The sequence below is a fragment of the Anomaloglossus baeobatrachus genome, chromosome 3 (assembly GCF_048569485.1).
Source record: "Anomaloglossus baeobatrachus isolate aAnoBae1 chromosome 3, aAnoBae1.hap1, whole genome shotgun sequence".
Taxonomy (NCBI): domain Eukaryota; kingdom Metazoa; phylum Chordata; class Amphibia; order Anura; family Aromobatidae; genus Anomaloglossus; species Anomaloglossus baeobatrachus.
In genome coordinates, this window is record NC_134355.1 from 662527022 (window position 1) to 662549651 (window position 22630).

At 45.2% G+C, this 22630-nt stretch overlaps 2 protein-coding genes across 4 annotated transcripts in view; one reads left to right on the forward strand and one right to left on the reverse strand.

Moving 5' to 3' along the window:
• Positions 1 to 7426, reverse strand: part of LOC142297010 (cytochrome P450 2K1-like) — a 46645-nt gene extending 39219 nt beyond the window's left edge. For both annotated transcript variants that reach the window (XM_075341219.1, XM_075341218.1), the window contains exons 1-2: positions 7230 to 7426; positions 3968 to 4130 (exon numbers count right to left, since the gene is read on the reverse strand). In XM_075341219.1, coding sequence (XP_075197334.1) covers positions 3968 to 4130; positions 7230 to 7403 — 337 coding nt within the window. In that variant the 5' untranslated portion in view covers positions 7404 to 7426. The remainder of the gene's footprint in view (positions 1 to 3967; positions 4131 to 7229) is intronic.
• LOC142297006 (cytochrome P450 2K4-like) overlaps positions 1 to 22630 on the forward strand; it is a 272736-nt gene that overhangs the window by 69051 nt on the left and 181055 nt on the right. The gene's annotated exons all lie outside the window — the stretch shown is intronic.

Below are 22630 nucleotides of genomic sequence, written 5' to 3' on the forward strand. Positions count from 1 at the left end.
ACAGGGAAAGAGACAGACAGGGAAAGTGACAGAGATAGCTAGACAGGGAAAAAGATAGGTAGACAGACAGGGAAAGAGATTGAGACAGACAGAGAAAGAGACAGAGACAGTCAGAGACACGGATAGGGACAGAGAGAGAGAGACAGGGAAGGAGGAGACAGCCAGAGAGGCAGACAAAGATAGATGGGGAAAGACACAGACCTTGATAGAGACAGACAGGTAAATAGACAGAGAAATAGAGAGAGACAAGGAAAGAGACAGACAGAGAGACTGGGAGACAGATGGGGAAAGAGACAGATGGAGAAAGAAACAGAGAGATAGAGACAGACAAAGAAAGAGACAGACAAAAACAGGCAGACGGGGAAAGAGACAGACCTGGAAAGAAACAGACGGAGCACATTACTTGGCCAATTTACTTAAATCTGTGTGGAATATCTGTGGTGTTGAAATATATGTTGTGAAATGCTTCTATTAGCTTAGTTTTTGCCTTTTAATAATTACATTTCTATTTATTTTGTGGTTTTTGTGTGCAGAGACAAAGAGACAGAGACAGACACAGGGAAACAGACAGACATGGATAGAGAGGGAAAGAGACAGACAGGGTAAGAGACAGACAAAGACAGGTAAAGAGACAGACAAAGAGACAGACACAGGGAAAGAGAGAGGGAAAGAGAGGGAAAGAGACAGACAGGGAAAGAGAGTGAAAGAGACAGACAAGGAAAGAGACAGACAGGGAAAGTGACAGAGATAGATAGACAGACAGGGAAAGAGATTGAGACAGACGGAGAAAGAGACAGAGACAGTCAGAGACAGACAGGGAAAGAGAGATACAGACAAAGAGATAGAGAGAAATAGAGAGATATATACAGAGGGGGAGACATACATTATAATTACATTTATATCTATTTGTTTTGTGGTGTTTGTGTGCAGAATACATTTTTGTTAATACACTCTATTTTGTTAACAACAGTTATTAACCCGGGCAAAGCCGGGTAGTACAGCTAGTATATTTATATATATATATATAAAGACTGCTCAGAAAAATAAACAGAACACTTAAACGAGGATTTTGTATTTGTTGAGCAGTATATATATGTTGTTGAAATTACAAAAATTCTGAACTTTGTACAAAAGTAGATTTTTTGTGTTGCCATCTTCTGAGATAAGAATCTTTTTTATTTCTCAGTAAATTGGGGTCTGCACGTGGACGTGGTACTGGGACCATATACTTGGCATGTATGATGTGCATATTATGTTAACATATATGTCTTTTCAGTGTCACGGTATAAAAGCCTTTTTTCAAGTATTTTGATATGCACCTCATGCATTGCGCATTAGCATGTGCTCTGCTTGACATGTATATGCATACTATAGTTATTTACAACATAATAATATTTAGTCTGCCACTTACCATGGCAAAAATATACTCTGTTATTTTTGGCTGAATTCTGTGCCACTGACTATTAGTACTTATGTGGTTTTGTATATATTAAAAAATCTCTTTGAGTGAACATATCTGCACATTACCAATGTGGCATTTTTCAGATACTTACAGCAAAAAACATTTTTGTGGTTGATATATATCCCATATGTTTGCATTGGTAGTTATACTGATAATTGGTCCCTTTACATGCCCAATCATCCTGAGTGTTTAAATTATCCATCTTTTTTTTTTTTTTATTTATATAGTATATATTTTTATATATATAGTATATATTTTATATATATAGTATATATTTTTTATACGGTGCCTACAAGTAGTATTCAACCCGCTGCAGATTTAGCAGGTTTACACATTCGGAATTAACTTTGCATTGTGACATTTGGACTGTAGATCAGCCTGGAAGTGTGAAATGCACTGCAGCAAAAAAGAATGTTATTTCTTTTTTTTTTTTTAAATTGTGAAAATTTTATTCAGAGGGTCATTTATTATTTAACCCCTCAAACCACCAGAATTCTGTTTGGTTCCCCTAAAGTATTAAGAAGTATTTCAGGCACAAAGAACAATGAGCTTCACATGTTTGGATTAATTATCTCTTTTTCCAGCCTTTTCTGACTAATTAAGACCCTCCCCAAACTTGTGAACAGCACTCATACATGGTCAACATGGGAAAGACAAAGGAGCATTCCAAGGCCATCAGAGACAAGATCGTGGAGGGTCACAAGGCTGGCAAGGGGTACAAAACCCTTTCCAAGGAGTTGGGCCTACCTGTCTCCACTGTTGGGAGCATCATCCGGAAGTCGAAGGCTAACTACTGTTAGCCTTCCACGGCCTCGACAGCCTTTGAAAGTTTCCTCCCGTGCCGAGGCCAGGCTTGTCCAAAGAGTCAAGGCTAACCCAAGGACAACAAGGAAGGAGCTCCGGGAAGATCTCATGGCAGTGGGGACATTGGTTTCAGTCAATACCATAAGTAACGTACTCCACCGCAATGGTCTCCGTTCCAGACGAGCCCGTAAGGTACCTTTACTTTCAAAGCGTCATGTCAAGGCTCGTCTACAGTTTGCTCATGATCACTTGGAGGACTCTGAGACAGACTGGTTCAAGGTTCTCTGTTCTTATGAGACCAAGATCGAGATCTTTGGTGCCAACCACACACGTGATGTTTGGAGACTGGATGGCACTGCATACGACCCCAAGAATACCATCCCTACAGTCAAGCATGGTGGTGGCAGCATCATGTTGCGGGGCTGTTTCTCAGCCAAGGGGCCTGGCCATCTGGTCCGCATCCATGGGAAGATGGATAGCACGGCCTACCTGAAGATTTTGGCCAAGAACCTCCGCTCCTCCATCAAGGATCTTAAGATGGGTCGTCATTTCATCTTCCAACAAGACAACGACCCAAAGCACACAGCCAAGAAAACCAAGGCCTGGTTCAAGAGGGAAAAAATCAAGGTGTTGCTAGTCAGTCTCCTGACCTTAACCCAATTGAAAACTTGTGGAAGGAGCTCAAGATTAAAGTCCACATGAGACACCCAAAGAACCTAGATAACTTGGAGAAGATCTGCATGGAGGAGTGGGCCAAGATAACTCCAGAGACCTGTGCAGGCCTGATCAGGTCTTATAAAAGACGATTATTAGCTGTAATTGCAAACAAGGGTTATTCCACAAAATATTAAACCTAGGGGTTGAATAATAATTGACCCACACTTTTATGTTGAAAATGTAATAAAATTTAACTGAGCAACATAACTTGTTGGTTTGTAAGATTTATGCATCTGTTAATAAATCCTGCTCTTGTTTGAAGTTTATAACACACAGTATATATATATATATATATATATATATATATATATATGTATATATATATATATATATATATATATATATATATATATATATATACTACTCTGCTCAGAAAAATAAACAGAACACTTAAACGAGGATTTTGTATTTGTTGAGCAGTATATATATGTTGTTGAAATTACAAAAATTATGAACTTTATACAAAAATAGATTTTTTTGTGTTGCCATCTTCTGAGATAAAAATCTTTTTTATTTCTCAGTAAATGGAGCTGGGTAAGGACTTGTTTTTCTGCATGAAGTTTTAGTTTTTATTAAAACAATTTTAAGGTAAATACAATTTTTTAATTTTTTTTGATTTCCTATGGAAGTAGAGCCCAGAAATATAAATGTAAATTTTTCTCTTTCTTTTTATTGTTTACCGTACTGTTTTAGTTTCATTTTTTTACAGAAAAATTAAGAATGAAACATTTTAGCCGTCACTAAGCCCCAGTATTAATGGTAACTTGTCAATTACCCTCAATTTTGTAATGGAGTAAAGGACAGGCAGCAACCTGTAGGTAATGGAAGCAGAATATTCGCTGCCCCTTTCTGTGGCTGACCGTGGCATTTAATGGTATACCAGTCACACGAATTCTAGCCTTTCTATCTTTCCATTTTACATTTAAGTCCCATACACATAACATTAAAATTTACTAAAAAATAAAATATAAACAAAACACTTACCATGGTCCTTTATTGACTTAGAAAACACTCTTGCTTTGGGTCTATCGACAAAATCATCAACATGGTTGATTAGAGCGTCTTTAATGGTTTCCAAACCACAGAGAACAACAATTTTTGACATTCCCAACTGGACACTGAAGACCGTGCCGTACTCCTTAGATAACTGCGGAAACAAAAGCATAGAATCATATTAAGGGGTGGAAGAATTTGTGTCACAAAGGTTCCAAAGCTGAATTTATGATTGACTTCTTGAGGTAGATTTTTCATTGACTTTAGAGGGGTTGTCCAGCTTAAAATGAAAAGTCTGCAGTCATTCTATGGGACTGCACACGTAAGAATCCTCCAAGTGCACAGATGGTGTACTGCAAAGATTTACGGATTTCTGAGCTGGAAATGATGCTCACATGACCATAATTTTGTACTATGCATGTTCCCGGCCAGAACCCAACTACTAGATGTGCCCTCATTCAAAGCAAGTGTATGGAGTGGGTACATTTGACTAGTAGGCACGGCCGTCTAGTGGGCCACTTTTTATACTAATATAGGGATGCAGACAGCATGTGTGATTCCAACCAGTCACAGATGCTGTCACAGAAAGGGGGGTGCGGTCTGACCTCAACAAATCACTGACGCCGTGACTCAAAGTGGGTGGAGGAAGCAGTGAATATGTATGAGAGCTAATGATTGGACTCGGAAGCAGTGTTACAGCCGCCAGAGGGTCGGTATGTATAACTGTCCTGATTTATTCCTTATATTCTTTCTTTTGAAGCCCCCCTAGCCCTTACTAACACCATTTTATAACACATAAGCTTGGGTCCATTAGACTTATATGAGGTTCAGTATCTGGGGTCAAGTTCAAGTGCCAAACCCGATTTTTTTTTTAGTTTGTGCTGGTTCAGTGAACCCAAATATAGTCAGGTTCGCTCATCACTGAAGAGCACCAAAAGAAAGAAAGGAAAGGGCAATAACACAGTCCCCTGTCATCCAAACACATATTTTTCCAGAAGACCACATGGCCGGCCATTAACTATATCGGCCAACCTCGATCATTAAAGAGACAAGTTGGTCGGAGACTGCGTTAACTAAGTATCAAAGTATTTTCTTAAAGTCACTGCTACTTTATCAATCAACAGGGCTCAAAATAGTTGAACCCTGTTTGATTGAATGTCATTGATGGCTTATCCTAATGACATCTATAACGTGTTGACATGTCTCTAGGATACACAATTCCTTTAAAATTGTTGGGGTCCAAAATCTGGTACCCTACTGATCCCAAGAATAAAGGGGCAATGGTAATAATTTAGCACTTCAGCCTTATTACAGTTTTTTGTTTTGCTGTGCATTGATGTCTGGCAACCTACTATGCAATAGAAATGCAGTATGGGGAGTAGGATCAGCTGTAAATACTGAACAGTCAAGAGGCCGATTGTCACAATGACTTTGGGATAGAGAGAAACCAGGGCTCCTAACCTGTCCCTCAGACTAGGGGACTCTTTGCTATCCCTAATCTCAGGGATCCTCCTGATGGTGAAGAGGCCTTAGTCTCCTTCCTAGCCTTGCTCCTGACCCATCCTCATCTGATTTCCCCTTTGCTCTCCCCCAGGAGGGATGGGAGGAGTGTGTTGAAGACCCCAGATAAAGACAGACAGGGGGAAAATGAAAAAACAAAACTCTGTCATACAGCATGCACACACAAAAGTAAAGACAAAAAGAGATTCAGGAGGAAAAACAAGAGCAGGTAGGCAGCAAAAAATAACAAGGGTAAAACTTCATAACCACTCCAAGCAATAGGCACAACTTAAGCACAACTTTCTCCAGAGTCTGGGACACCACAACTCAAAGACAAACATAGAATAAACTATAGCTGGCATGGATAGTAGGATTTTACCAGCATAAATAGGAGGGGAGCAGATGTTATAGGTCTCATCACAGCATGTGATTAAAACAACAAGCAAACCAGCAGAAATTAACGTTTGCTAGCCTGCCTATAAATCAGCACACAGCAAGTCGACACCGTAATCTATCATTGTTGATCCCGGACAGCAGAGAAACCATCGGGCGGTGTGTCAGAATCTGCAATCTGAACATTCTAATGCCACCATGAGAGTTGCAACGCTTGTGCAAAATTCTGTGCGACACCGATACGGTAAAAAAAACAGAGATGGACTTTCACTCGGAATTAACACTACTGCTCCTTCATTTACAGGATCAATGAGATTCCCAGAGGTCTGACTCCCATCAATCATGCGTGAGGGCTTTCCCTGTAATATAGATCACTATAAGGCTATGTGCGCACGCTACAGATTTACCGTGGATTTTACCGCGGATTTGCCGCGGATTTGCTGCAGAAAATGTGTCTAACATTTCTGTAGTCATTCCCCAGCAAAATCTATGGGTTTAAAAAAATGCTGTGCGCAAACTGCGTTTCTTTATACCCGCGGAATATCCGCTGCGGAATTAATGAGCATGCCACTTCTTTTCTGAAGGTACCTGTGGTTTTTGCCATAAATAATAATAAAAAACCGAACCGACCAACCCGCAGGAAAACCCCGGCAAATCCCGACAAAAACGCGGGTGCGGTTTTACCATGATTTTTGCCGTGGGAGCGGTATTGTGTCAGAGGGTTTGTATTTTTCTTAAGAAAAGTCAACAGCCTAAAGGCCCTGTCACACGCAACGACATCGCTAACGAGATGTCACTGGGGTCACAGAATTCGTGACTCACATCCGGCCTCGTTAGCGACGTCGTTACGTGTGACACTTACGAGCGACCACTAACGATCCCAAATACTCACAAAATTGTTGATTGTTGACATGTCGTTCATTTTCCAAATATCGTTGCTCGTTCTGGACGCAGGTTGTTCGTCGTTCCTGGGGCAACACACATCGCTATGTGTGACACCCCTGGAATGACGAACAACACCTTACCTGCGTCCTCCGGCAACGAGGTGGGAGTGATGTTCATGCGGCTGCTCTCCGCCCCTCCGCTTCTATTGGTGGCCTGATGTGTGACGTCACTGTGACGCCGCACGAACCGCCCCCTTAAAAAATAGTTTGCTCGCCGGCCACAGCGACGTCGTTAGGCAGGTAAGTATGTGTGACGGGTACCTGCGATATTGTTCGCCACAGGCAGCGATTTGCCCGTGATGCACGCTCGATGGGGGCGGGAGCGATCGCTAGCGAAGTCGCTGCGTGTAAAGCAGCCTTAAGGATTGTAATGGGTGACATTTACCATAACGATATCAGTACAAGTTGCACTTTACCTCTACAAATGATCTGTAAGGTTTTGACATGTCAATCTGGAGGATATTTCCAACGATCGGTAAGGGTCTTGGTCCAGGTGGAAATTTTTTGTTAACATCTTTGTTCTGTTTTTTAAAAAAAATAACCAAAAAAAGGAAAACGCCAACAAACAGAAGAATTGTGACGGGATCCATAGCAAATATGGCTCCTAAAATTCTGGAGAGGAAAGATGAAAGGAATGTTAGATCTGCGCCGGTGGTGATTTGTGAGCAGTGACCATACATTTATATTCCATCTAGAGCTATGAGCTGGCGATAAATGGACTTTTCTGTACAGTAGCGTCTATGGCTTTACACATTAAGCATGGTTATTTTTGGACAGTTGCATGGCTGAATGCCAATATACGTGGAAACCAAGTACTATTGTAATTTTTCATTACTGTGGCCAAAGAAAACCTACACGAGCCACTGTCTAAAATGTTAAAGGAAACGTGTCAGCAGGTATAAAGTTCTTTATCTGACAACAGCATAATGTAGGGGCATAACCACTGATTCCAACAATGTCACGTTCTGAGCTACTTGCTGACATTTTTTTTATAACATCACACTTTTATCAGCAAGAGATTACCACTAAGAACTCATGCCGGATAGTCCAATTATGTTTCTACCATTAAATTGTATCTTTCTGCCTATGCACAGTGTACAGAGAAAACCAATCAGCATTGTCAGTGGGGTTATATAGAGCTCCGTATGAAAGCTTTGTTTACACAGGGCGTTTTTGCTGCATTATTTGTGGGGTTTTTTTTTAAAAAAAAGGAATAAATATCCTCCAAAAATTAAGCAATTACTTACAGCAAAGATAGGCAGCAGTTGAAAATCGCCCAGGGTAAAAACAAATACTTTAGCAGAATACAGCTAAACCCTCACTAAGTGGAGGCATCACGGGTGCAGGAGGAGCAAGTCACACACACTCTTCCAAAAAATGGAGGGGGCGATTACTGGATGATAAAAATGCACACTGATAACTTGCATAGAGCGCTGTTCACACCTGCAGATGCACAGTCACAAGCCCGCAGCCTATTAGGTGACGCCCATACTATTAGATCAGGCGGGCTGCCAAACCGTACTCCATTTGTGCACCATACAGGGGCAGGAACTCTAATATGCAAGGCCTAACAGAAAGGGACCTGGCTGTATTCTGTACAAAAAATGAGGTTTTAGTTGGTATTATGGCCATAAAATGGAAGCCTACAATCCTCGTCACGGGAACCTCATTCTTGTAGGTCCCTACACTATATATAAAAAAGCAACCTAAAAAGGAGTTTTTTGTGCTTTTTTTGGCAGCAAAACCTGATCTCTTGGCCGTAAAGAAGCTGCATTTTTTTTTATTTGCTGCATTTTTGCTACGTTTTTACAGATTTTTATGCTCTATTTTTGTTGTGTCATTTGCCTACAGTTAATGTTTAAGTACAGATAGTTTCATTCACCAATAAAGCAGCAAAAAAACGCAAGTACATTATTTTTCACTGTCATTGCTTTCAATAATGAAAAAGAGCAAGCAAAAATGCTGAAATAGCTGAGCCACTGTTTCAAAAAAATCAAGAAGGTGTAAAATTACCCAAAATTTTTTGAATGGAAGTAGCAGGGCAATACAGATCCGTGCATGCCAAAAACTTAGTAAAATATAACTTTTGTTAAATGAATAAACGATAAAAAGCACAATGACAAACAAATAAATAAGCCTGTAATGAAACAGGCAAAGCCCTAAAGAGAATTCACATAGGAGAAATGACCAGCCGAGAGGTCTGTCCATATACATCTATACAGGGGTGGGATTCAAATTTTAACAACAGGTTCTCTGTAAACCCCGCCCATTTGAAAACAACACCCATTCTGTAACCACACCCATTTTGTTAACCACACCCTTTTTCACGCACTTTCCTCTACCAAAAAATACAAGTAATTTAAAGTAAAATCTCCTTCCCGTCCTATACCTTCATTCTCCTGTCCAGCATCAGTCGTTCCAGTCACTGTCAGTCATATTGTATTAAATGGTTTTTCTACAGTTTTTAAAAATTATTACTAAAGGAAATTGGAACGGACAGATGACCTTTCCCACACAGATCTCATCCCATGTGGTCTCTTTCCCCTGCAGATCCCATCCCATTATGGCCTCTTTCCCCTGCAGATCCCATCCCATTATGGCCTCTTTCCCCAAGCAGATCCCATCCCATTATGGCCTCTTTCCTCCTGCAGATCCTGTCTCATTATGGCCTCTTTTCCCCTGCAGATCTCATCCCATCATGGCCTCTTTTCTCCTGCAGATCCCATCCCATCATGGCCTCTTTCCCCCTGCAGATCCCATCCCATTATGGCCTCTTTCCCCTGCAGATCCCATCCCATCATGGCTTCTTTTCCTCTGCAGATCCCATCCCATTACGGCCTCTTTCCCCTGCAGATCTCATCACATTATGGCCTCTTTCCCCCTGCAGATCCCATCCCATTATGGTCTCTTTCCTGCTGCAGATCCCATCCCATTATGGCCTCTTTCCCCCTGCAGATCCCATCCCATTATGGCCTCTTTCCTCCTGCAGATCCCATCCCATTATGGCCTCTTTCCCCTGCAGATCCCATCCCAACATGGCCTCTTTCCCCCTGCAGATCCCATCCCATTATGGCCTCTTTCCCCCTGCAATTCCCATCCCATTATGGCCTCTTTCCCCTGCAGATCTCATCCCATGTGCTCCTTTCCCCCTGCAGATCCTGTCTCATTATGGCCTCTTTTCCCCTGCAGATTCATCCCATCATGGCCTCTTTTCCCCTGCAGATCCCATCCCATCATGGCCTCTTTTCCCCTACAGATCCCATCTTATCATGGCCTCTTTTCCCCTGCAGATCCCATCCCATCATGGCCTCTTTTCCCCTGCAGATCCCATCCCATTACGGCCTCTTCTCCCCTGCAGATCCCATCCCATTATGGCCTCTTTCTCACTGCAGATCTCATCCCATATGCCCCTTCTCCCTTGCAGATCCTGTCCCATATGGCCCCTCTCCCCATATAGTTCTCATCTTAATGCGGCTCCTCTCCCTGCATCTTCGGCTCACTGAGCGCTTACCTGCTCCAAGCACCAGCGGCCTCTCCTCTGTTTTCCATCCTCCGCGGCTCTCTGCACACTGACGCTGACAGACGGCAGTGGAAGGAGCGACCTCCCTACGCTGCCGTGACCTTTCTGCAGCGTCAGTGTGTCTCTGCACGCTGGGTCAGGGAGCAGACAGGCGCCACTGTACCCAGAGGTGCGGCGCAGAGGTGCGGGCATTCATTTGTGTTAGAGTCTTAAAGAGACACTAACACAAATGAATACAGGGAACTGGATCACCGCAGCTGTTTCTTGCCAGTTCAGGGAACTGGCTGCTATTTTAACAACCGGTTCTCCAGAACCGGACAGAGCCGGCTGAATCCCACCCCTGGATCTATAGATAGTGGATGCAAATGTCTGGTTTCAAATGTATGAGAGAGTTGGAGGTGTGGAGTCGGAGTCAGGGAAATTGAGGAGTCAGAGTTGGAGTCGGAGGTTTGGCTTACCAACTTCACAGCCTTGCCACCAATTGAAATTTCAGCATCTAAATTTTGATAGCTAAATTTCTGGTCCTGCCGCCTGCCCCAAATAGACATTTCAGCATATAAATACTGATTGATACTGATTGATAATTTTGTGCTCCGGCCACAACCAACACACACATATTATATATGCACTGATATATATATATATATATATATATATATATATATATATATATATATATATATATATGTGTGTATATATATATAATGTATACTGTGCCTTGCAAAAGTATTTAAGCCCCCTTGAATTTTTCAACCTTTTCCCACATTTCAGGCTTCAAACATAAAGATAAAAATTGAATGTTCTGGTGAAGAATCAACAACAAGTGGACACAATTGTGAAGTTGAACGATATTTATTGCTTATTTTACACTTTTATAAAAAATAATAAACTGAAAATTGTGGTGTGCAATATTATTCATCCCCTTTAAGTTAATACTTAATAGTGCCACCTTTTGCTGTGATTACAGCTGCAGTCTCTTGGGGTATGTGTCTATCAGTTTTGCACATTGAGAGACTGAAATTCTCGCCCATTCTTCCTTTGTAAACAGCTGGAGCTGAGTGAGGTTGGATGGAGGCGTTTGTGAACAGCAGTTTTCAGCTCTTTCCACAGATTCTCGATTGGGTTCAGGTCTGGACTGTGTCTTGCCCATTCTAACTCCTGGATACATTTATTTGTGAACAATTCCATTGTGGATTTTGCTTAATGTTTGGGATCATTGTGTTGTTGGAAGACAAATCTCCGTCCCAGTCTCAGGCCTTTTGCAGACTCCAACAAGTTTTCTTCAAGAATGGTCCTGTATTTGTCTCCATCCATCGTCCAATCAATTTTAACCATTTTCCCTGTCCCTGCTAAAGAAAAACAGGCCCAAACCATGACGCTGCCACCACCATGTTTGACAGTGGGGATGGTGTGTTCAGAGTAATGAGCTGTGTTACTTTTACGCCAAACATATCGTGTGACATTGTGCCCAAATAGTTAGATTTTGGTTTCATCTGACCAGAGCACCTTCTTCTACATGTTTGGTGTGTGTCCCAGGTGGCATGTAGCAAACTTTAAACAACACTTTTTATTGATATCTTTGAGAAATGGCTTTCTTCTTGACACTCTTCCATAAAGGCCAGATTTGTGCAGTGTACGACTGATTGTTGTCCTATGGACAGACTCTCCCACCTCAGCTGTAGATCTCTGCAGTTCATCCAGAGTGATCATGGGCCTCTTGGCTGCATCTCTGATCAGTCTTCTCCTTTTGTGAGATGTGAGTTTGGATGGATGGCCGGGTCTTGGTAGATTTACAGTGGTATGATAATCCTTCCATTTCAATATGATTGCTTGCACAGTGCTTCTTGGGATGTTTAAAGTTTTGGAAATCTTTTTGTAACCAAATCCGACTTTAAACTTCTCCAAAACAGTATCACGGACCTGCCTGTTGTGTTCCTTGGTCTTCATGATGCTCTCTGCGCTTTAAACAGAATACTGAGACTATCACAGAGCAGTGCATTTATACGGAGACTTGATTACACACAGGTGGCTTATATTTATCATCATCAGTCATTTAGGATAACATTTAGGCTATGTGCGCACATGTGCGCTCTGCACCGCACCTAAAAGGTGCGCTTCAGAGCGCAGCTGAAAAGCTCCGTTCTGAAGCGCATGGTGCCGGCAGAGAACGTGCGCTCTGCATGCTGCCTCTCCCTATAGACAGCATGCAAACCGCACGGAAGAAGTGACATGTCACTTCTTAGAACGCAGCGATTCGGGCAGCAGCCGAATCGCTGCGTTCTAATATGCCACGTGCGCACGGCTCCTGCACAATCTCCATAGACTGTGCAGGGGACGCAGGACGCATGCAGTTACGCTGCGGTGCAGAACGCAGAGTAACTGCATGCAATATGCACACGTGCGCACATACCCTTAATCATTCAGAGATCCTCAATGAACTTCTGGAGTGAGTTTGCTGCCCTAAAAGTAAAGGGGATGAATAATATTGCACACCCCAATTTTCAAAATATTCTTTTTTAAAAAAGTTTAAAATAAGCAATAAATTTCGTTCAACTTCACAATTGTGTCCCACTTGTTGTTGATTCTTCACCATAACATTAAAATATATACCTTTATGTTTGAAGCCTGAAATGTGGGAAAAGGTTGAAAAATTCAAGGCGGCCGAATACTTTCGCAAGGCATTAGATATATATATATAATATACTAGATATATATATATATATATATATATATATATATATATATATATAATTGCCTTATTCTGTCTGTCTGTCTGTCTGTCTTGCTCCAAAATAGTGTCACCGTGACAGTGTCGTTACAGTGACAACTGTCGGATTGACCGCTCGCCTCGGCCTGGCCCTCCCCCCACATGGATTGGCCGCTCGCCCCGGCCCTCCGCACGCATCGCCCGCTCCAGCGTACACCGGCTTCCGGTACACATGTGCAGGGAGCCGGCATACGCTGACGCCTCGCCCGCTCGCCCCCGCCACACGTTGGCACACTCAGGCCCGCCCCCGGCGGACATAACATTGTGATGCTGGGATCGTGACGGAGCTGGTGTACGCTGGTAACCATGATACACATCGCGCAACTATAGGAAGCGCTTCCCTGAGTTACCCGATGTGTATCATGGTTACCAGCGTACACCGGCTCCCGGTACACATGTGCAGGGAGCCGGCATACGCTGACGCCTCGCCCGCTCAGCCCCGCCCCCGGCACACTTTGCCACGCTCGGACCCGCCCCCGGCAGCCCCAGCATGGGGGATGGAGCATGATGGGATGGGGGGTGTGCAGCATGGAGGATGGAGCATGATGGGGGGTGTGCAGCATGGAGGATGGAGCACGATGGGGGGTGTGCAGCATGGAGGATGGAGCACGATGGGGGGTGCGCAGCATCGGAGATGTAGCACGATGGGGGGTGTGCAGCATGGGGGATGGAGCACGATGGGGGGTGTGCAGCATGGGGGATGGAGCACGATGGGGGGTGCACAGCATGGGGAATGGAGCACGATGAGCGGTGCGCAGCATGGGGGATGGAGCACGATGAGCGGTGCGCAGCATGGGGGATGGAGCACGATGAGGGGTGCGCAGCATGGGGGATGGAGCACGATGGGGGGTGCACAGCATGGAGGATGAGCACAATGGGGGGTGTGCAGCATGGAGGATGGAGCACGATAGGGGGTGTGCAGCATGGGGGATGGAGCACGATGGGGGGTGCGCAGCATGGGGGATGGAGCACGATGGGGGGTGCGCAGCATGGGGGATGGAGCACGATGGGGGTTGCGCAGCATGTCGGATGGAGCACGATGGGGGGGTGCAGCATGGGGGATGGAGCACGATGGGGGGTGCGCAGCATGGGGGATGGAGTACAATAGGGGTGCGCAACATGGGGGATGGAGCACGATGGGGGGTGCGCAGCATGGGGGATGGAGCACGATGGGGGGTGCGCAGCATGGGGGATGAAACACAAAGGTAATGCGCAGCATGGGGGATGGAGCATGATGGGGGGTGCGCAGCATGGGGGATGGAACACGATGGGAGGTGCGCAGCATGGGGGATGGAGCATGATGAGGGGTGCGCAGCATGGGGGATGGAGCACTATGAGGGGTGCACACCTCCCCCCAAAACACACACACACACCGCCACACGCACACTGCACAACACACCACACACACACTGGGAACCACAAACACCGCCCTACACAGACACCCACACACACACAGACAACGCCGCACACACACAACACCCAACACCCAACACACAAACGCGGCATACATAAATATACGCACATACTGCACAACACACACACTGCACAAAACATACCTCCCCCCAAAACACACACGCACTCCACACCCACACAAACCACGCAACACACACAGCACCACACACACAGAACGCTGCAGACACACAGCGCTCCACAAACAATGCAACACACAACGCAACACACATACAACACCGCTCTCACACACCCCCACACCCAGACAACACGCAGAACATTTACAGCGCCCTACACAAACACTGGCAACTACACACAACAACATCTATATATATATATATATATATATATATAACAAAAATCATACATTAACTACACAATACGTAAATTCTAGATTACCCGATGCGTTAGAATCGGGCCACATTCTAGTATATATATATTGTGAGATGCCGAAGGGAGAAGTACTAGAGAACCGGTATGTTTCCCCTCGGTTCATTTCATATGCCTCCATGTAGTGACTGGATGCATATGCCTCCATGCAAATGGGCTGGGAAAGGCTGGGAAAGTTATATCTGGCTCAGCAATAAGTTAGTCACTGAAGCCTGTTTATTTCAGTGTAATTTTGGGCTCGGTTTTTCCTGAAGCAATCAGTAGGATTGGCAGTAGGACTGGTTGCTCCCGTCTCCACATTCAATCCAGGTTTTGATTCCTCACTGTGTAAGGGGTGGGCAGACCCCTTACAAGTAGGCGCAGTTTTCCCCTGAAAGTTGTTAATGCTGATGTTATTTAATAAAAATGTTTTTACTGTTTTAGTGGTTCCCATAGTGGCCGCCCCCATAGAAACAGGGCAGAGGAAAGGAGGAGCCGGCAGCAGAAAGGGGAGGGAGAAAAAGGGTTGTTAAGGAAAAAGTTAGAGTCAGGAGGCAGTAGAGTCCGGGACGGGAGAGAAGAAGCAGAAGGGGCAGAGTGTGGGAGCTGGGTGGACAGGAAAGCGAAGGAAAAGAAGAGAAGAAGTGTCCTCAAGGGTGAAGCAGAATTGGTGTGGGTCCAGTCTGTATTAGCCGGAGTGGGAGCCTAGGTGAAGTGGAGTAGCCGGGTACATCCCCACTAAAAGAGACGTCCAGAAAAGGTTTCCCCCCAGCAGAAGTTGTGAAGCCATCTGATTATTGCCTCTGTTATGAAGAAGTGTACAATAAACATGCCTTCTGGTTCAACCGACCTACGGCTGCAAAGTGTTTGTACATCTGACGGCGTTATCTGCACCACCACACTCTGCCCCACCAAGCCATCTCCTGTCCCAACAGTGACGGCAGAGCCGGGGGTAAGCCTGAGAGAAAATGGGGCCACGACTACAAACCCCGAGGCACCCCTGGCACCCCGTTACAACTGCATCAGCTGAAATAATGAGGAGGAATTCAGAACAAAGAGACTGCTGAGGAGAGCAGGGCAGGCTGATGTCTGCTGGTGCTGAGACTCCATACCTCCGCTTGCTGTGCTGAGGAACCGACACAGTAAGAGAATACTGTTTTGTTTGTTACATAGGTTTATTTTGTAGTTAGCATTCTGTTGTTAGTTAGTGGCCAGACGGCCTTAGACGTTTATTTTCCTGTTTTTGCATGTGTAACACTGAGAGATAAGTGTACACAATAAATATGGCAGTGGCCGTATCTGTGTGGAACCTGCCAGTCTGCCGCTGTCATCTGTGAATCCATAGCCACTCGCTTGGACCAAAGCAAAGATCCCAGCTGAGCTATATCCCCTGTCTCACAATATGTACAGTATATATATATATATATATATATATATATATATATATATATAATCTCACTGCAGATTAAGGCTATGTGTCCACGGTAGAATGTTGCTGCGGATTTTTCTGCATGAAAATCCGCGGCTTTCCCGCAAAATCCGCACCTTTTCAAAGGTGCGGATTTGCCGCAGATTTACCGCGGATTTACCGCGGAATTGCCGCGGATTTTGGTGCGGATTTTTTTTTTCCCAATTCTGAAGCCAAAATCCGCATCAAAATCCGCAACAATAATTGACATGTTGCAGATTTTTCCGGATCAAAATCCGCACCAAATCCGCAGCGGAAAAATCCGCAGCATGGGCACAGCATTTCCAAAAAGCCATAGAAATGGCTGGAAAGTGCCGCTGCTGCAGATTTTCGGGAAATCCGCGGCTTTTCCGCGAGAAATCCGCGGCAAAATCCGCGCATTTTCCGCAGCGTGGACACATAGCCAAATACTAGCTGATAACTCAGCTACCTTTCACCCATCCACCTCTCTTACTATCCTTAAGTGTGTATACCAATAACAGTTTATGAGGCTAGTATTGCGGCCACCTGGATGTGGCTGAGCAGAAAAGCAGTTTGAGCTCTTGCATGAGGTAAGAGGGCTCCCAGCCCACCGGGCCTATACTTGTCACTCATCCACCTCAATATTTCTTATGTTAATAGTCTAGGAAGTTAATGGCTGTGCCACAACAATGGGGCTGCATGGCTGTTTTGGCAGCTTTTGGGCTCCCTTATGCATGATGTCTATGCATTTCTTTTTGCTTCACATTGAATTCAATTGGGATTGGATATGTTTGACGAACATGAACCAAATGGAACCTTGGGATGTTCGCTCATCTCTAGTTATGAGATTACATAGCAAAAATCTGGTGACAGATTTAAAGACTGTTTGCCAAATTTTGCCCTTTCTATAATGTATATAATTTTAGTAAGTCTGCGCCAATGATTATAGATAAATATAACTTTCCTACTTGCCTGAAGATCTGTGTATGAGGTACCTGCCTCTCCTCTTCTCTTCATGTTATGATATGTCAGGCTTGTTGTGAACTATAAGACAGTGAGGCTCTGGATAATTATTAAACCATGAGCTGACAGTTGATCAGACATAGAAAAAATTCCAGACGGTAAACATTGTGGCCATGAACAGATTTTGTGACACTAAATACATTGTCTGCATGTTAGGCCCCTTTCACACGTCAGTGATTCTGGGACGTTTGTGCTTTTTTTAAAACGTACCAGAATCACTGACATACGCAGACCCATTATAATGAATGGGTCTGCTCACACGTCAGTGATTTTTCACTGCACGTGTCTCCGTGCGGCGTACCCGCGTGTGCGTGATTGCCGCACGGAGACATGTCCATTTTTTTCTGGCATCACTGATGTTCCACGGACCACGCAGTGGTGTGGTCCATGAAACACGTGCCAGAAAAAAACGTGCTTTTAAAATAAAAATCATTTTTACTCACCCGGCGTCCAGCGATGTCCTCTGCAGCCCGTTCTCCCTGCTGCTTCTGAGCCGGCTCATTATTGTCGCGCATATTCATTATGCGCGACACAGCTGACCCGGAAGCAGCTGCTGCGGGGGTCAGTGCCGGCCGGATGCTGCACCGCGGGAGGATTCAGCACCATGGAGAACGGGAGCGGGCGCAGGTGAGTTGTTTTCTAAGTGCAATCACGGGCCACGAAGAACGAAGTCCGGATTGCACTTAGACAACCCACGTGTGCCGTGAATCACGGCACACGCAGGGACATGTGCGTGTTTTACACACCAGTGAAAAACGTCACTGTTTTTCACTGACGTGTGAAACGGGCCTTATAGAGCAAAATAAACTGAGCAGATTTATATAGAGGATTGTGAGAAAAGGAAAAATAAAATTCATAACAATTGAAATATCTTCCCATTCGGGGCTTTGGAATTTAGTGGGTGGTCAAGCAATGAGGGAGACCATCCCCTGGACACCTTAAAGGGAATTTGTCAGCAGATTTTTGAGATGTAATCTGAGAACATCATCATGTAGGGGAAGAGACCCCAATTCCAACAATGTGTGACTTACTGATGTGGTTGATGTAGTTTTGATAGAATCCCTGTTATCTATGTAAGGCCTGCTTCACACGTCAGTGATTCTGGTACGATTGTGCTTTTTTCTAATACGTACCAGAATCACTGACATATGCAGACCCATTATAATCAATGGGTCTGCGCACACATCAATGATTTTTCACTTACCGTGTCTACGTGTGGCAAACACACGTGTCCGTGATTGCCGCATGGAGACATGTCCATTTTTTTCTGGCATCACTATCTCCCACGGACCACACTATGATGTTGTTTATGAAACATGTAACAGAAAAAAACGTACCTTGAAAATAAAAAAACATTTTCAACTCACCTTCTCCAGTGATGCTCCGTGCAGCCTCTGCTCTCTGCAGCTTCCTCGCCGGCTCATTATGCATGCATATTCATGAATGCAGCCAGAGCCAACCCGGAAGTAGCTGCAGAGGTGAGACAGCGGTGGCCGGATGCTGCAGAGCTGGAGACTTCAGCACCATGGAGAGCAGGGACAGGACAGGTGAATATAAGTCCACGTGCAATCATGGAGTATGAATCACGTATCAGAGATTGCACATGGACAACCCACGTGTGCCGTGAATAACGGCACACGGAGAACCATATGTGTTTTTTACACGTCAGTGAAAAACGTCTGTTTTTCACTAACGTGTGATACAGGCCTTAAAGCTGACGCAGTGCTCAGAATGCTGACCTGTGTATAACTTCTCCCACACCATTGATTGGCAGCTTCCTTGGTACACTGTACATTGTCAACAAGCTGCCAACCAGTGTAAGGGGCGGGATTGCACATATTAGCTGGACTGGTCTGCATGTGAGGCCTAGTCCTGCAGTGATAATATCCTGCTCATAAAAGACTGATAGTATTAAAACACATACACAGCCTAACAAGGGATGCACCCTTGGAATCAGACTCTCTTGCTCTACATTATACTTCTCTCAGATTAAATAGCAAAAACTTGCTGACAGATTCCCTTTAAGTCACAATGATGCAAACTTTTAGAGACTTACTATATATAAAGATTTTCCCACAAACCTATATATCAATCTGTTCAGCTCCTCCTGGAGTACAAACATAGAATTGTAGATTGGATTGCATTTAAATATATATAGATACACTAGCTGTAGTACCCGGCTTTGCCCGGGATAGTAGCTGTCTCTTTGTCTCACTCCTGCTCTCCCTCTCTCCCAGTCTCTGTCTGTCTCTGTCTGTCTGTCTATTTCCCTGTCTGTCTCTGTATCTCTGTCTGTCTGTCTTTTTCTCTGTCTGTCTCTGTCTTTCTGTCTATCTGTGTGTCTGTCTGTGTGTCTGTCTGTCTCTGAATGTCTGTCTGTCTCTATCCATGTCTCTCTCTGTCTGTCTGTTTATCTCTCTGTCTGTCTCTATCCATCTCTCTGTCTCTCTATCTCTCTGTCTGTCTCTATCTCTGTGTGTCTGTCTGTTTCTTTCCCTGTCTGTCTGTCTATTTCTCTATCTCTGTCTCTGTCTCTCTCTATCTGTCTCTCAGTCAGTCTGTCTCTCTGTCTGTCTATCTCTTTTTCTCTTTCCCTGTCTGTCTCTGTCTGTCTCTTTGTCTGTATCTTTCCCTGTCTGTCACTTTCCCTGTTTGTCTCTTTCCCTATCTAGCTGTCTGTCTCTTTCCCTGTATGTCTTTTTCCCTGTTTGCCTCTGTCTGCCTCTTTCCCTGTCTATCTCTGTCTGTTTGTCTCTGTCTCTTTTCCTGTCTGTCTCTCTCTGTATCCTTCCTTTTCTGTGTATTTTCCTGTCTGTCTCTTTTCCTGTCGCTCTTTCCCTTCCCATCTCTTTCCCTGTCTCTTGGCCACTTGCTGTGATATTCAGATGTAGCAGAGCCAGGATCACGTGGATCCTCGTGTGGATCTGCAGGGGTATGTTGGGAGTTAAAAAAGTGGTGAAATATGGTGTTTTTTTATCTTTATTCCAAATAAAGGATTTTTTCTGTCTTTGTGTTTGTTTACTTTTATTTACAGGTTTTTGATGCGGGGTCTCATATACGCCTGTGCATCACTAACCTAGGGTTAAGTAGCAGCTATGCGCTGTTATTAACGCCTTATTACCCCAATTGCCACCACACCAGGGCATTTGGGAAGAGCCAGTAAAGCTCCGGGCATGTCATATCTAATAGGTGTGGCTGGAGGCTAATATTTTTAGGCTGGGTCTCTCCAGCCTGAGAATGGCAGCCCCAGCTGGCTTTATCTTGGCTGGGTATCAAAACTTGGGGGGAATGCACAGTGTTTTTGTTTTTAATTATTTATTGAAATAAATAAAAAAAACCTGCATACGGTTCCTCTTCTTTTGATACTCAGCCAAGATAAGCGCAGAGCTGGGGTTGTAGCCATGGGCTTTATCTGTGCTGGGTATCAGAATATAAGGGGGAAGCAAACCCTGCTCCAATTGTTTTATTTATTTTTATAACATGATACTGACGGTAATTGCTAGAGTGTATGGGCTCCTTCCAGGTATGACGTCATTTCAGCTTTCCCTTATCACATGATAGGGGTGACTCGCCCACCCCAGGGCTATGGGACACCCAGTGCCGGGCCGGACTAGTCCGGGGGTCGTCAGTGGGGCGGAGCCTGACTCCGTGACCCTGGTGGGTGTCAATTAAAGTGTATATTTGTCGTGACGCCACCTGTTGTTTGCGGCTATTAATCCGCCACTGCTGTATGAGGCCTCCGGGGTGATGGAATGGCAGCAATAGTGGTACTGCTCCCCACAGGTGGAGCGGTGCCCTGGGGACACTGTTGGTGCTCGTGAGAGTCTATGGTGTAAGGTGTAGTGCAGGGCCGACAGGCGGTGAAAGGACCGGACACAAACAACAGTCTCTTTACCTTCTCCTCTTTTACTTTGCAAACGGTTAGTCCTGGGAGACCGTTACAGGTGGTAGAGGGCTCCGGCTGGCCTGGAAGTAACTGAGGTATCTTTTTGGCCAGATGAGTATGAGGCCTACTCCTGTTCTTTCCTTACTGTTATAGGACCCTACTCTCTGGATTGGCAATGGCCCTCTTGCTGCTGGGACCGGTGGTTCATCCCTTTTTCTGTGTGGTAGGCTGCGCAGGCCCTCTCTGGTGCTTCTCTGCTAGAATCCACAGCAGGCCCTTGGGATGCAGCTGTACCTTCAGATTGCTTCTGGGCCAGGGGGCTTGCAGCTCTCCTGCCCTCCGGATTCGGTCACCAGGGAAGGATTTTACACCCTGGCAACCACAGACTCCGATGGCCGAGTCTCTTCTGTGCCTCTCTGCTCCTCCTGCTTCACTGGGCCAAGCTACTCCAGCTCCAGGCCCCAGTCCACAGGACAGCACTACTCTGCGTCTGCTCTCTCTCCTTTCTCTCTTCAGACTGACTCCTTAAGCCTTGCCCTTGTAGGTTGAACCTGGCTCGGCCTCCACTACAGCCTCCGGGCCGGGGGCTCGCCTGTTGGTTATTTACCCCCTTTCTGAAGGTTCTGCTGTAGGCTGTGGCCCGGGGAGTTTGCAACTTTCCCTGGGCCTCGGTTTTTACTGTTGGAGATGATTTTTCACTCCTCCGGTTTCTAGGGACCGTCCCCTGTTGCAGCTTGATCCCTCCACCGATGTTCTTATGGAACAGGCCACCAGCTCAAAAGCTATCTGTGGCCCTGGAATCCCTTCTTCTCTCTGCTTGGTGTCACCTGGACCCTCTGAGTCCCAGGATCTTCACCAGGAAGAGTCACTTTCTTCTCTCCTAGCTCCTGACTGACTAGAGCTTTCTTTTCTCCTTCTCCTCCCTGTCTGCCTCCCGCAGACCTTCTCCTCCTTCCTTCCTCTTCAACTTCAACTTTCACTCTCCAAACTTGACCTTCCTTTCCCTGTCTGCTCTCTGGTGGCTCCTCCCACCTCCCCAGTTGCTAAGCTGTACCCTATAGGAGCAGGGATGGGTCTTACGGCCCCCCCCAGCATGCAGCATGGGAGGGTTGCTGCCACTGTCCCTGGTCCCAGTGTGTACCTAACAATGGGTGTTGTGTAGATTTGCCTGGGGACCGGCGTTCACTCCTTTCCTTACCCAGAATGGGACATCACACCGCTGGATGGGGTGCAATGTTCCTGTGGTGACGGGGGCGCCACATGGGCGTGTTCAAAATGCCGTCCGATGTTTCCAGCAAGAATAAACTTTATTGTTCCAAGTCCACGTGGGCATGGATATGGTTATGATAGAAGCGGGGATCTGGGGGTGAGACC